The 13,206-nt window shown below is 45.5% G+C and overlaps 1 protein-coding gene across 1 annotated transcript in view; it reads left to right on the top strand.

Annotated features, from left to right (window-relative positions):
- The window catches only part of LOC146185901 (uncharacterized), a 30,164-nt gene extending 17,378 nt beyond the window's left edge, over positions 1-12,786 (top strand). Inside the window, exons 3-6 of the mRNA XM_084607944.1 lie at positions 102-274; positions 6,571-6,730; positions 8,102-8,251; positions 12,554-12,786. Of these exons, the coding sequence (XP_084464070.1) occupies positions 102-274; positions 6,571-6,730; positions 8,102-8,251; positions 12,554-12,725 (655 nt within the window). The 3' untranslated portion in view covers positions 12,726-12,786. The remainder of the gene's footprint in view (positions 1-101; positions 275-6,570; positions 6,731-8,101; positions 8,252-12,553) is intronic.
- The last annotated feature ends 420 nt before the right edge of the window (positions 12,787-13,206 follow it).

The raw sequence follows: 13,206 nt of genomic DNA, 5'->3' as shown, positions 1-13,206 counted from the left end.
TGAAGAGCAGTAGGCAGCCCAGCGCTAGGCACACATGCTTTCGCTGCTTATATCCTGACATGGCGCAGCTAAGCCATCGCCAAATTTCTCTCTTCCGACAGGAACCTAATCGAATATATACTGAAGGTGCTTCCAAAAGGAATAGTTACGGATGTGACAGAGGAAGAAATGGACCAGTTTGTGGACAAGTGCTTCGACCGAGAGCCGGCAATGGAGGGTTCCTCTTTTTTGGATTACTTGGGCGACGCATTTCGAAGCCTTGTCATATTTCCAGGTAATGTGGCAGAAGTTATATTTGTGCACTGGAAATGCAATTGGAAAGAAGAAAAACGTGTACTGTACTGTAAAACCTTTAACTCAGCCTTGTAGTGCCAAATAGCTGTTATGCAATATCCAGGATTCAGAGGCGAATACTTGGGGTTAGTAAGTTATCAAATAATTTTTATTGTGGTGACAGATGCTAACTTTTTGCAGGAAATAAAGAAATGTGAGCAAGGAAAAGGTAGTGAAGCCTGGTTAATGACAAGCAATAATCGAGTTTTAGGACATCACTCGTTTTATTCAGTTCATCATCATAGACTGTGCAGACATGACCAGTTTTCAGTAAAAAAAGAAATGAAACGAAGAAATAATGCAAAAGAATGCATTTTAATCTCTCAGTGGCGAGAGCAATTTATTTACCCCTTTGATGAGCGGCTTGGTACTCATGAGCCTGTGAAAACCATCAGTTGGCTTTCTGTTGGGAAGCTTGGAGGCGCCTATAGGAATAGCCAGGACCAAAATGCACTACGTTTTTTGGTAATTCACCTTAGCTTTCTTTTTTATCATTATCGCTTTCTTTCGGTTGCCGACGATTACGTTACTTGCTAATGCGGAATTTGAGCGTAGCTCCTCAGCTGTTTCACTTTTTCGATATATTGAGGCAAAGGTTTCAAGACGTATGTACAATTACAGACAACGTAACATTTTTCACACGTATTCCTTCAAAAAACACTCCACTAACAGTTCTTGGCTGTCATGAAAGAAGCTTTGTGGTCGGAGAAATGAAGAGAGCAATTAAGTTATCGGGAGGTTGCGGGAGGCAGCGCGTGGGCCCATAGGAACCTTGAGCGACGAACAGATAACAGCGACTGACTGATGCCGCTTACGCCGCTAGCGAGTGAAGAGAACGTGACTGCGTTTCGGCTAGGGATGCACGCACCGTGGTCCGCTGATAGCGAGCTGGCGTTTCGGCAACCAGAGAGCATCCTCGCCGCCATGCAGGAAGAGGGGGGAGGGAGGGGGCGGTATAGCAGCGGCAAACGGGGGAGTGCGCGCAGCAATCAGATAACACGCGCAGTCGGCGCCACGCAGGAAGAGGGGGGCTGAGCTAATGGACTGAAAAGGGGGCGGAGCTGGTTACGAGGCCGACAGCGTCGCCGACGCAAAACCCAGGAACGGGCACCAATGAGCTGCGCTCTAAAACAATTGGCTGTGGCTTAGCTTAGCTATGCCAGGATATACGTAGCTAGAGAAACGTTAGACCTCCTTGTCCCCTGTCGTCGATGCACCTTTAGAGTCTAGGCGAACCCCCCCGAGCTGCATCTTCACGCCGCCGCTTACGAGACGTTCTGCGCGTTCTTCCTCGGTCACTTCGGCTCGTCGTGTTCGCCTGGTTTCGTTCCGACGGCTAAGCCTGGCTTGTTTCAGACTCTCCAACTCGCTATCCATCTCTGGCCACAGCGGCTCCTGCTGCTATCTGCTCTCCTCCTTCTCTGACATTACGCCAGATGGGGCGGCGCGTGGCTTCTCCCCTTACGTCATGCCAGATGGCAAGGCAGCGGTCGCTAGGCAACAGCGCAAGGAGCGGTGCGACCACGGCGCGGCGACCTCCACAGCGAAAATGCTACTTTTCAACCAATGCAGCCCTCGCTACAAAAGAATTCCTGCGTCTCCGCGAGGTGCTTTCGTTTCAGGTACGCTTAGCCGATGTTCTCTCATGCCGTGGAAAGACCGCGATGAAACTGGCTTCCATAGCTCCGCAGCTTTGGACGATTTGCTGAGGTTCTGGAATAGACCCAGTCGGACAGAAGGTCGTTCGGAATGGCACTGCTCTTGTTAACATTGTATAGGGGGCATCTAGGACTCGCGCGGCAATTTGTGGCGGAATATAATTGTTGCTGTTGCGCCTCAGAGAAGTGAAGACTTGCGCAAATGCCTACTGTACCTTTAGGTATATTCAGTAAAACTTTCCGGACGGGCTAGCTGGTGCGTTATGTTGCCTCAAAGCATTGAAAGGTATATTGTTGCTTTCAACAGCCGCTGGCATGCGGCTTTATCAGTGTGATTGTAGCGTGCTTCCTTTTTTTTTTTCGTATTTTGCATCGCGAGAGGCGGCTTTATAATTTTTCTTCTCGCGCAAGATGTGTCGATATGTATCTCAGATGGTTGCAGCCATTCGTATTTGTTTCCACAATGCTGCAATTTGCTCTAGGCAGCCTTTCCAGCTTTATCGACATGTTTCTTCGCCGACCATAAATTAAGCGCTGACGAATGGAACGGACCTTCGTAGTTCGACAAGTGATTACATTTTACTGATATCGCTGCCACCGAGTTGTTTAATTATTCGAAGGTGCAAGTCAGCCCAATAGTAGGTTTCTTTCAGGGCCACGCGAGGCTTTTTGTTCGTCGCCGACAGCATTGTCACTAACCACGTGAATATATTCTTACGGTAACAGGTAAGCACAATCACAAAATAATCCACGGAAGACAGACAAGCACAAAAACAGGCGCTGTCCTTGTGCATGCCTCTTCTCCATGGGTTGTCTCGGGTTCGCGCTCAGCAGTTATCATATGAATTTAGTTATATTCATGTAGGCAAGAAAATTTTAATATTTAGAAGTACCCTGAAGGTTGTGAACTGCTTTTGTACAGACCGAAAGCTTCCCTTCCTCCTCCTATCACGTTAAATAAAGTTAAATTGGTTCACAGGAAAGGAAAGGCGCAGTAACTGTCACACTTGCTCTGTGGACACCCGAACCGCGCCGTAAGGGAAGGGAGGAAGGTGGGAGTGAAAGTGGAAAGAGAGAAAGAGGAGCCGTAGTGGAGGGCTACGGAGTAATTTCGACCACCTGGGGATCTTTAACGTGCGCTGACATCGCACAGCACACGACGCCTCTTCGTTTCGCCTCCATCGAAACGCAGCCGCCGTGGTCGGGTTCGAACCCGGGAACTCCGGCACAGTAGTCGGGCGTCTTACCACTGCACCACCCCGGCGGGGCGCTCCTATCACGTTAGTACTGATAAATACGCTGTGGCCACCGATACACGAGCAAAGGAAATTTAAAATATGCTATGGCCAGATATGCACGGACGTTGTCAAAATCAGGCGTTCGATGGTCATTCAGCAGTCCAGTTCAGTCGTTCAGTCGTGTCCGACTCTTCGTGACCCTATAGACCATGTCACGCCATGCTTTCCGGTCTCTCACTATCTTCCTAACATCACATAACTTCATCTGCAGTGCCTCGAGGATGCCATCTAACCATCGCGTTCGCTGCCTACCCCTTCTCCGGCGACCCTCAACCTTTCCCAACATCAAATCTTTCTCCAGCGACTCCTCTCTTCTCATCAGATGACCAAAGTAGCTGAGCTTTAACTTTAGAATTTGACCCTCCAATGAGAAGTCAGGGTTTATGTTCAACAATATCGACTGATTTGATCTTCTGGCAGTCCAAGAAACTCTCAAGAGTCTTCGCCAGCACCATAATTCAAACGCGTCAATTCTTCGGCGGTCAGCCTTTTTCACAGTCCAACTCTCGCATCCATACATCACAACTGAAAAGACCATAGCACGAGTTATACGGATCTTGGTTGGCAGACTAATGTCTCTGCTCTTTACTAGGTGGCCGAGGCTAACCATTGCTCTCTTTCCCACAAGCAGGCGTCTCCTAATTTCTTGGCTGCAGTCTCCTTCCGAGGTAATCTTGGAGCCCAAGAAGAGAAAATCTGTCACAGCTTCCACTTCTTGTCCATTGATGCTGCAGGACTTGATAGGGCAAGACGCCATGATATTTGTCTTTTTAATGTTCAGTTTAAGCCCAAACTTCTCACTCTCTTCTTGTACGCGCATCAGAAGTCTCTTGAGTTCCACTTCACTTTCTGCCATTAAAGTGGTATCATCCGCATATCTAAGGTTGTTGATACGTTTTCCAGCAATCTTCACTCCAGCTGAAGACTCGTCCAGACCGGCCTTCCTCATGATGCACTCTGCATATAGGTTAAATAGGCAGGGCGACAGTATGCAGCCTTGCCTCACTCCTTTCTAAATCGGAAACCAATCAGTAAGACCATGCCCAGTTCTGACTGTGGCCTCTTGTCGTTCATACAGGTTCCTGAGGAGACAGATGAGGTGAATTGGAACTCCTATCTCTTGGAGAGCTTGCCACAATCTGCTGTGATCTACACAGTCAAACGCTTTCGCATAATCAATAAAGCAGAAGTAGATGAGTTTCTGGAACTCTCTTGCTTTTTCCATGATCCAGCGAAGGTTGGCAATTTGGTCTCTAGTTCCTCTGCCCTTGCGAAATCCAGCTTGCACGTCCGGAAGCTCCCGATCCACATACTGCTGCAGCCTTCCTTGGAGGATTTTCAACATCACCTTGCTAGCATGCGAAATAAGCGCGATCGTGCGGTAGTTGGAACAATCTTTGGCACTGCCTTTCTTTGGAATGGGGATGTAAACTGACCTCCTCTAATCCTGTGGCCACTGCAGGGTTGTCCAAATCTTCTGACATAATGTATGCAGAATGTTAACAGCGTCATGGTTGAGGTTTTGCAGCAACTCAGCTGGAATGCATCAATTCCGCTAGCTTTGTTCTTAGCAAGGCTGGCTAAGGCCCATTCAACTTCACTCTTCAGGATGCCCGGCTCGAGATCAGTAATCACAACCGTCTTATGTTGGGTTTGCACATTCGGGTCCTTCTTGTACAGTTCTTCTGTGTATTCCTGCCACCTCTTCTTTATCTCTGAGGCTTCAGTGAGGTCCTTGCCTCGTTTGTCCTTTATCACGCCCAGCTTAGCGCAGAAGCTTCCTTTGATATCTTTGATTGTCTTATACAGAGCTCTTGTGTTCCTTAATTGGCTGTTGTCCTCAACTGCTTGGCACTGTATGTTCAGGAAGGCATTCTTATCTCTCCTTGCTATTTTCTGAAAATCCGCATTGAGAACCTTGTATCTTTCTATTTCCCCTATAACTTTTGCCATCCTCCTTTCCTCAGCTATTTGCAAAGCCTCTTCAGGTAACCAGTTTGCTTTCTTGCATTTCTTTTGCTTTGGAACTGCCTTAGTGGCAACTTCTTGTATTCATCACGAACATCAGTTCACATCTCTTCGGCCTCTTTGTCTTCTAGATCTAATTCTTGAAATCGATTCCTCACTTCCACAGCATATTCTAATGGAATTTGATCCAGATCATACCTGAAAGGCCTTCTAGTTTTCTGCGTTTTCCTCAATCGAAGCTTAATTTTGGCAACAAGAAGCTGATGATCGGTGCCACAATCGGCCCCAGGCCTTGTTTTTACTGCTTGTATAGCGCTTCTCCATCTCTGCCGGCAAATAACATAATCGATCTGATTCCTGTACAGACCGTCTGGTGAAGTCCATGTGTACAGCTAGGTGCCTCTGGTGCTGTTGAAAATGAGTATTCGCTATGGTCAGGTTGTTTTCTTGACAAAACTCTACTAGCCTCTGCCCAGCTTCATTTGGCTCACCAAGACCGAACTTGCCTGTATTTCTGGATATTTCTTCACTCCCTACCTTAGCATTCCAGTCTCCTATGAAAAAAACGACGTCTGATGATGGGGTGCGGTCTAAAAGGCATTGTAGGTCCGCATAAAATTTTTCAACGTCAGCTTCTTCAGCAGTAGTGGTAGGTGCATAGATTCAGCACGGACGCATTATTGAGAAAAGTGGGACACTGTGCAATACTAACTTTCGAGGCAGAAGTGTATGAAAAAATTATGGAATCAAAAATTACAATTAACAGTTTTACGTTGATCTTTTCTTCGTTCCTTTCCTATAAAATTGCTTAGACTTCCTCTACCTCGCTAAAAACGATCATTCTTTTCACTGATGTGTTCTTATAGCGATGAAAGGTAAACACATTTGGTCCCTTTAAAGAAGCTTTGGTATTATGCTAGGCATAGTCCCCGCTTTCCAAATTCGTGACAGTAAGCCCTGTGTCGCTTGCATAAACAACCGTTTGAAGATGACTGTCTTTAGTGAAAATGAATATTGACGCCCGCTAATGAAGACTGTGTGCCTGATACCATTATTATAAAAAAAGAATGAACGAGCTGTAAAGAAAAATTGCTAACTATGAATACCCATTCGCAAAGAGTGATTTCTTTTATTCTATAAAACGAATTATCAACCGCGCAGGTACCCTCTGCACTGGGAAGTGCAGGGCACTCTCAATGTGATGGAGATCTCTTTTTCGTGTTATTTTGCAAGAAGGTGTGAAATGCAAGAGAGAACATCTTATTTTGGCTTCAACCGTGCTGAAAGAAAAAGTGAACATTTTTGAACTGTAGGAACCAAATGGTGTGGAGCTGGTGACGTAGCCAAGAATTACGACGACCTGGGGAAAGAGAGCGACACTGACAGGTGCTGCCGCGACCACGACCATTCCCAGGATAGCATACCTGCTTTCGGAACCGAGCACGGCATAAAGAACCACATGTTGTACACAATGTAAGGATTTAATATGCTGATTAAATCGTTACGAAGTAAAAATTGCAATGTCTAGTACAAATGATAACTTCACACATTGGTCTATTTTCGTAGATCTCGTGACAACGAGAAAACACAAGGCGGTTGTTTTAATGCACCGTGAAATTACCCCTTCGAGTGTTTAACCACAAAATTTGTAGCAAGGTCCCTGCTGGGTGAAAAAAAAATTGCCTGCACTGCTTTTCGAGCATTGCCTTTAATGGCTGACAGTATTATAATTAACACTGATATTACAGGCTCATGCAGTCAATGAAGTGCTAATCCTGACGAGAAAAAATGAGATGGCGCTCGTTGCATCTCTCACAGCGTGACGAGTGTATCGGGAATGATTCGGTTCTTTTTTCTTCCTTTGTCTTGTCCTTGCTCTGTCTCACTTTTTTTTCTTTGTTGTCTCCTGTAAGTTGCTGTGTATTATTGTAGTAGCCCAGAAGAGGAAATGTAGCAAGGAGGAGGAAGATGAGAAGGAAAGGCAGGGAGGTTAACCAGTAAAAGCAACCGTGTAGCAAGGCTAACTAATTGCCTCACCGAGCTTTCTTGCCACCAGTATTTTTAACGATATGATTTCTTAGGAAATAGTTGAACGCTACATGTTGTCAATTTATGTATCGTTGGTGCTAGTGAAAAATAACGGCTGGCACCAAAATTTATAGCATCCTCCGTTCTCGGTTCATCTCCGCCGAGACAAAAGACGCTTGCAGATTCACAGCTTGCGAACGCGTCACGTCCTATATGACTCAGTTTTCACCCACGTATCTGCACATGTCGCGCGCCCGGGCACTCTCGCTAACGCTTGGCTACATTTGAACCAAATTTGCAGCCTATGCGCTCTCAAGCTGAAAGCCCTTGTTACCCTTTTTAATACTGTAACTTAACCACAAAGTGATTTGCATAACTGGTGGAAGTTTGATCAGGACACTGCGCGGTCACAGTAAGAGTTCTGTAATATTTAATTGGACTGTGTTTTTTTTCCTGCATGAAAAAGAAAAAACACACAAGACAGAAAAGGAAGTAAAGATGGGGAGCTTCCCTAGGCAGGGCTATGGTGTCTAGCAGGGCTACAATTACTTGACTTGTTCATAAGAGAAGACAGACAGGAAGAGAGACCTTCAGAAATTGCGGCTTCGAATATACCATCTTGAAAAAGTACGTCATTTGAGGGGGTAAAATTTGACTGCAGTTTCCAGCGCGATTTACACTCCACAGATAATTAGTATAGACTTGATATCAAGTGACTAGAAGCACGATAGTGATAAAATGTGTACGTAGCACATGTGCAAGATCCCTTTTGCTAGTCACTGCTGATAAAGACTTTCGTCGTGCTTGTTCTTGCAGGACGGCGTGCCCTGATGACATGAAGTTCTACAATTGTCTACAGAATGTGAGCAGTTTCGCCTCCGTGACAGTTGGAATTCTCTTTTTCGACGTTCTGAAGACAAAGTGTTTCTACTACGGCTACCCCACGAAATGCACGGATTACAACTAGTAAGGCTGTTAACATATTGCCGTCGAAGCTACCACCACTCGCGATCTGTGAACATAACTTGCTTTTAAAGCTGACCATGAAGTAGTGCGCCATAAGTCGAGTGCGTGAAACTGCACCACGATAAGGACAATAACTAGAGCATGACGTTGAAAACAAGAAAAAAATACTGGCAAATTTTTGGCTCGCAAATACGACGATGAAATGTTCACGCAGGCACAGGAAAGAAAGAATGCCGAACATGATAACATTTTATAACTGCCTCATGCGCCATGACTCAACATACATATATACAGGTCTAAGAGCACATTCCTGTGGCCTGAGGTTGAAATGGAAGTGGTAGCTTGAAAAAAATAAATGATTAAATCACGGAGAATAGATGTAAGCATGAAATGCACATCAGGAAAGAGCGCATTATAATATACACCGAGATAGGGCGGCTCATAGATATTGAAAGCCCCTCTCTTGTCTTGGGGAGCGTCCCTCGAGGGGCACTTTTCATACCGCTTCGTGAGTAATCCCGCGCTCGGCATCCTTTGCTGCTTGTTATACATATATATGGCGAGTAGGGCGACCGGAACTCGTTGTGTCAGTACGTGCTATATATAAAACAGGTGGGACTGTCACCACGGCCGCACGCTGTCTTCGGCGCCACCTGCGCACTTCGTCGACTACCACGTGGCGGAAGCACAAATAAGAGCTGGGTGCTGGCTGTGTTGACGGATTGTACAACAGGGCCTGTGTTATAGGATTCTTTATTTGTGTCTCGGCGACACGTTTGCGAAATGGCTGCTACTAGCACGGCGCAGTATACCCTCGATCATGAAGTGTCATTGAGACAGTCATTGTTGCTACTGAACTGCAGGGCAGAGCTTATGCTTCTTCGCGCTACACGATGGCTTCTCTCGCTACTGGACTACGAAGACGCCATTGTTAACGCGTGCACTGCTCCAGTGGATGTGCAGCAAGTAGCCATCAAATGACAGGGAAGGAAAGTTTTGCCAGTATTCATTTAGGGTCAGCTCCGTGTTTCTCAATCCTCATGGCGCTAACGTCTCTGGCTCCGCGCCGAAAATGCGAGCTAAAAACATCGCTTGATCATGCTTTTAAACTCGCTTAATTGCCTCGAAACTCACATATCGATTGCTAGGAAAGATGATGCAGCGTTCCAGTATAATTCCCCTCATGCTATTTTGTCTCAGTTACATAGCGTGGCACGGGTTATTCGAAATATGCACTGGACAAACAAATGGCGCAATTTCCTTTTAAAATTTTTCACGCGTTGCATAATTGAAACTGACAGTCGTGCTATGTCAGGATTGGGGAAAAAAACCAGTGCCCTTTCACCTGGATAAATTTTGTTTTGTTACCTCCAATGCAGGAGGAGCTATTCCAATCTGAACGGAAAACCGTATTCCTTTTACCTATGTCCGCACCTTTACGTCACAGTGGCCTCCATTGTGTGGTGCGTGTAGCGCAGCCAAGGGCTGCAGGCATACATAACCGGCTTATCGCCGCGTGTCCGGGTTGCACTGCTGAAGGTACGCTCTGTACACACAAAATGTCACCGATGACATCACTTGAATACCTCATGTACAGGAACCTGTGCTTTCCAGGCGGCACTAAAAAGGCCAAAATAGGAACTGCTGCCGGCAGCAATTTGGGGAGCTACAAACGCTAGACGGCACCCTGTACTATTAACGGCGAATGTTTGGCGGAAAACGTTTCTAGACTATAGCTTTCCTCGATGTAGTTCCGTCATGTGACGCACGTACGTCGCATATGGCTTCGATCGTGCCCGCAAGCTTAAGGATTAAAGATGTGAAGTGAAAAAGCTCTACAGATGCGGCAACAACGTCTTGCTTTTCAAGTAAGGCTTTGTGTTGTACCGCTGCAATTGACTTTGCGGGCTTAAGCTCGGATTACTTCTTGGGTGCGAGCTCTACTAGTGGAGCGAATGGCGCTAACGTCAATCCAGAGGAGCAAGATGGATTACCGGACTTTTCGTACGGCTGCTGAAGCAGGCGCTTGATTTAACTTGCATGTTTTTAACTAAAAAAGCCGCGATAACTTTTGCACATTAGCGAGTGTCAGTCTTTCGTCCCTGCTTCGTTGTTGGATTTGCTGCAGTTTACTTAGGATGTTACTACGACCCGTTACTGCATCTACCTCAATGCTCGCCGTAGGCGACTGAGTCTGGAGTAAGCTCTAATTTTTACCTGAAAATATGCTCAGAGAAGGCTCGTTATTCAAACCGCGAATGGGCAAAGGAGCGATTGGTCATTCTAATGTGTACAGCAAACATTTTCGCGAGTAAGGTCTCGCCTATGGAGTTGGCGCGAAACAGTTCTGTGAGTAGCGACCGAAGCACCAGAACGCGCTTATGTTTTTGTGTTTTGTTTGCTGTGAAGCGAACTAAGACTTATTACGGTCAGGGTGAAAAGGGTGCCAGCCTCTCAACACAGAATTATCTATTTAGAGCAAGAAAGGTTTGTCCAAAATCTTGGAGGTTGCAAGATTTATTTTGTTCTCAATGAAGTCGTTGATGCCCGACAACGAAGGTTTCACTGACACGAACTTGAGGATTCTGCCGCACTGCACAGTGGTCTGAATGATGAATTGTCCTTGGCGCAGCTTTAGCAGCATTGAAGCAGCGTTTTAAATTGACCTCTAAAGGAAATGAACAGGAACAAGAACATTAGAGGTCGTGATTTGTTAAGGTAAGGATCACCAGAATTACTCTGCGCGTAGAAAACATCCCCCGAAAACCTCAGTGACAATGATGGTGGTTAGTGTGCAAGATTTGGCTGCGTGGAACATACCTTTGCAGAGCTGCGTTAAAACGTATCTCTGCGTCATACTCACAGGCGCACCACATATGTTGGGCAGCGGACAGATGACCTCCCAGAGAAATCATGCTATCAACGCTCAGTGATAGCTTTCCTTTGAATGGCGGTTTGTCAGTTGGAGTTCCTTTATTAACGTCACAACAGCGCTGCAGCCGGTGCTCATCTTAGAAGCTTGCTCCGATATGCTTCGACAGATCGCTGGATCGGTGAAGTTCTTTTTGACCGAATGATTGGACCTAATACCACAAAATAAGCTAACAAAGTACCAGACCAATGTGTATACTAAGTAACCTAAATGGAACAAGATGGCCACGCAGTATGCAAGAGAAATGAACAAGGGTTGAGTGGAAGTTTCAGTTCGGAAGCCAGCCCACTGTTTCGACAAAGGGACTTACTTTCGTCTGGGTCTTTGTCTCGGCCCCAGACGAAGACAAGCCGCCTAGTCGAAACGTTGGCTTGACTTGTGGTCTGTGGCTCCCTCTCTACCCTTGTTGAATTCTCTTGCATGCTAAACAACTAAATGTAATATTAACCCATGACTAAACTGGCGGAGAAAACAATACATGGCATCATTAAAACGCCAGCTACCTCAATTAGCGCGCCACGCTGACACTACCGAGAGACAGCGCCACTGTGTTTTCGCGCCCATTATTGTACTGTCAGTACCCCAAAAGTTCATTGACCAGATAACTGAAACCGCGGCCGGCAGCAGAGGCTAGGCGATGAAAGTTTCACTTCGTGGCCTAAAAATCGATGGGGTCTTTTTCTCCGCCTTTAAATAGGTCTAGAACGTCTTTTTTAACGATTGCAATCGAAAAGTAGTTATTTATTAGGGTTCATCAAGACCTTTACATGTCATCGTTCGAGGCTTTGCCAGTATGTGAGCTGTGTGCCCGATGTGCGTTTTCTCAAGACATTAACTGAACGTTTTTCAGCTTGTAGTAATATCCGTGTACAGAATAGAAACATAAAAACATTCTGCACAGGTGGATCCCAGCGTTGCAGGTGTAAAAAGCACAGCTTCAATAAATATTGAAGTTGTGCATATTCGTTCCGTATGAAATAAGTGAAAAAGTGTGTCAGCATCTGATGGAGCACTGCTGCTTTCTCGAGGTCAAGAACAGTCAGTGGAGCATGTCAGCCATATGAAAGCGAAACAGTGCATGCTGTACTGCCTGTCCACATGCAATAATAGGCGGACCTCAAGAAAAGTAAATTATGAAAGCAATTCAGCTGGTATTCTGAAATAGGACAAATGAAGGAGTAAAGCTAGGAACGCAGTAGATATGATGAAATAAAGGAAATGATTCCCAATAAAAGCTAATTATGTGAAAGTACGCGGTAGGATGATAGTAGTGTGCAGTTGAAACGATGTTTTACGAGTGGTTAAAGACTGGTATTGTTCTCTGATATACATCATCTTCATTTCTTGATTGAAATATTCGGTCTTTTCAGCTGGCGTCTGCTATTGCTACAAAGACCCTGTGATGAGACAGAACCCGATACGTCAAAACCCAAGGAATGGAACGTTTTCAGCCCACCCAACTTTTTCGAGACATTTAAAGAGAGGAAAGAAAATGGCACATCGAATGCTTCATTTCCGAAAGAAAATGAGGTAGGGGTGTGAGACAACCCTGGCACTAACTGCACAAATTTAGAAGACTGGCCACTAATCGGTGATCACTATCGGAAGAGAATGTTGGGAACACTTCAACTGAAAAATATTAAAATATATACCTTCTAACATTTTATGCGTACCTCAGTTTTGTGAAGCAATTTGTCTAATGACGTGCGCGTTGATAGCTTGGATTTCGCTGGACCCGTTTTCGAACGTTATCATGGTATACAGATGCGAATGAAGCCGGCAGCCACTTACCCAAAGGAAAGCATGTGGGGAATTTTTCTATGTGTTGGTCAACGTAAAATAGTAATGTAATTGTGGAGATGGTCGATTAGAAAGTAGATGAGAGTGACAATGTAATTTATTGCTTTCAACTTGTACATTCGATTCTTGAAATAACACCATCAACCGCATTCGCAATATCATTAACATGAACGTGCGCCAATTCTACGTCATTGCGTGGAATCATATAGCGCGAATGCTACAT

The sequence above is a fragment of the Amblyomma maculatum genome, chromosome 6 (genome assembly GCF_055883805.1).
Source record: "Amblyomma maculatum isolate TAMU_Amacu chromosome 6, ASM5588380v1, whole genome shotgun sequence".
NCBI classification, from domain to species: Eukaryota; Metazoa; Arthropoda; class Arachnida; order Ixodida; family Ixodidae; genus Amblyomma; species Amblyomma maculatum.
The sequence above is the reverse complement of the archived record's forward strand: the minus strand, read 5'-3'. Positions and strand labels throughout refer to the sequence as shown.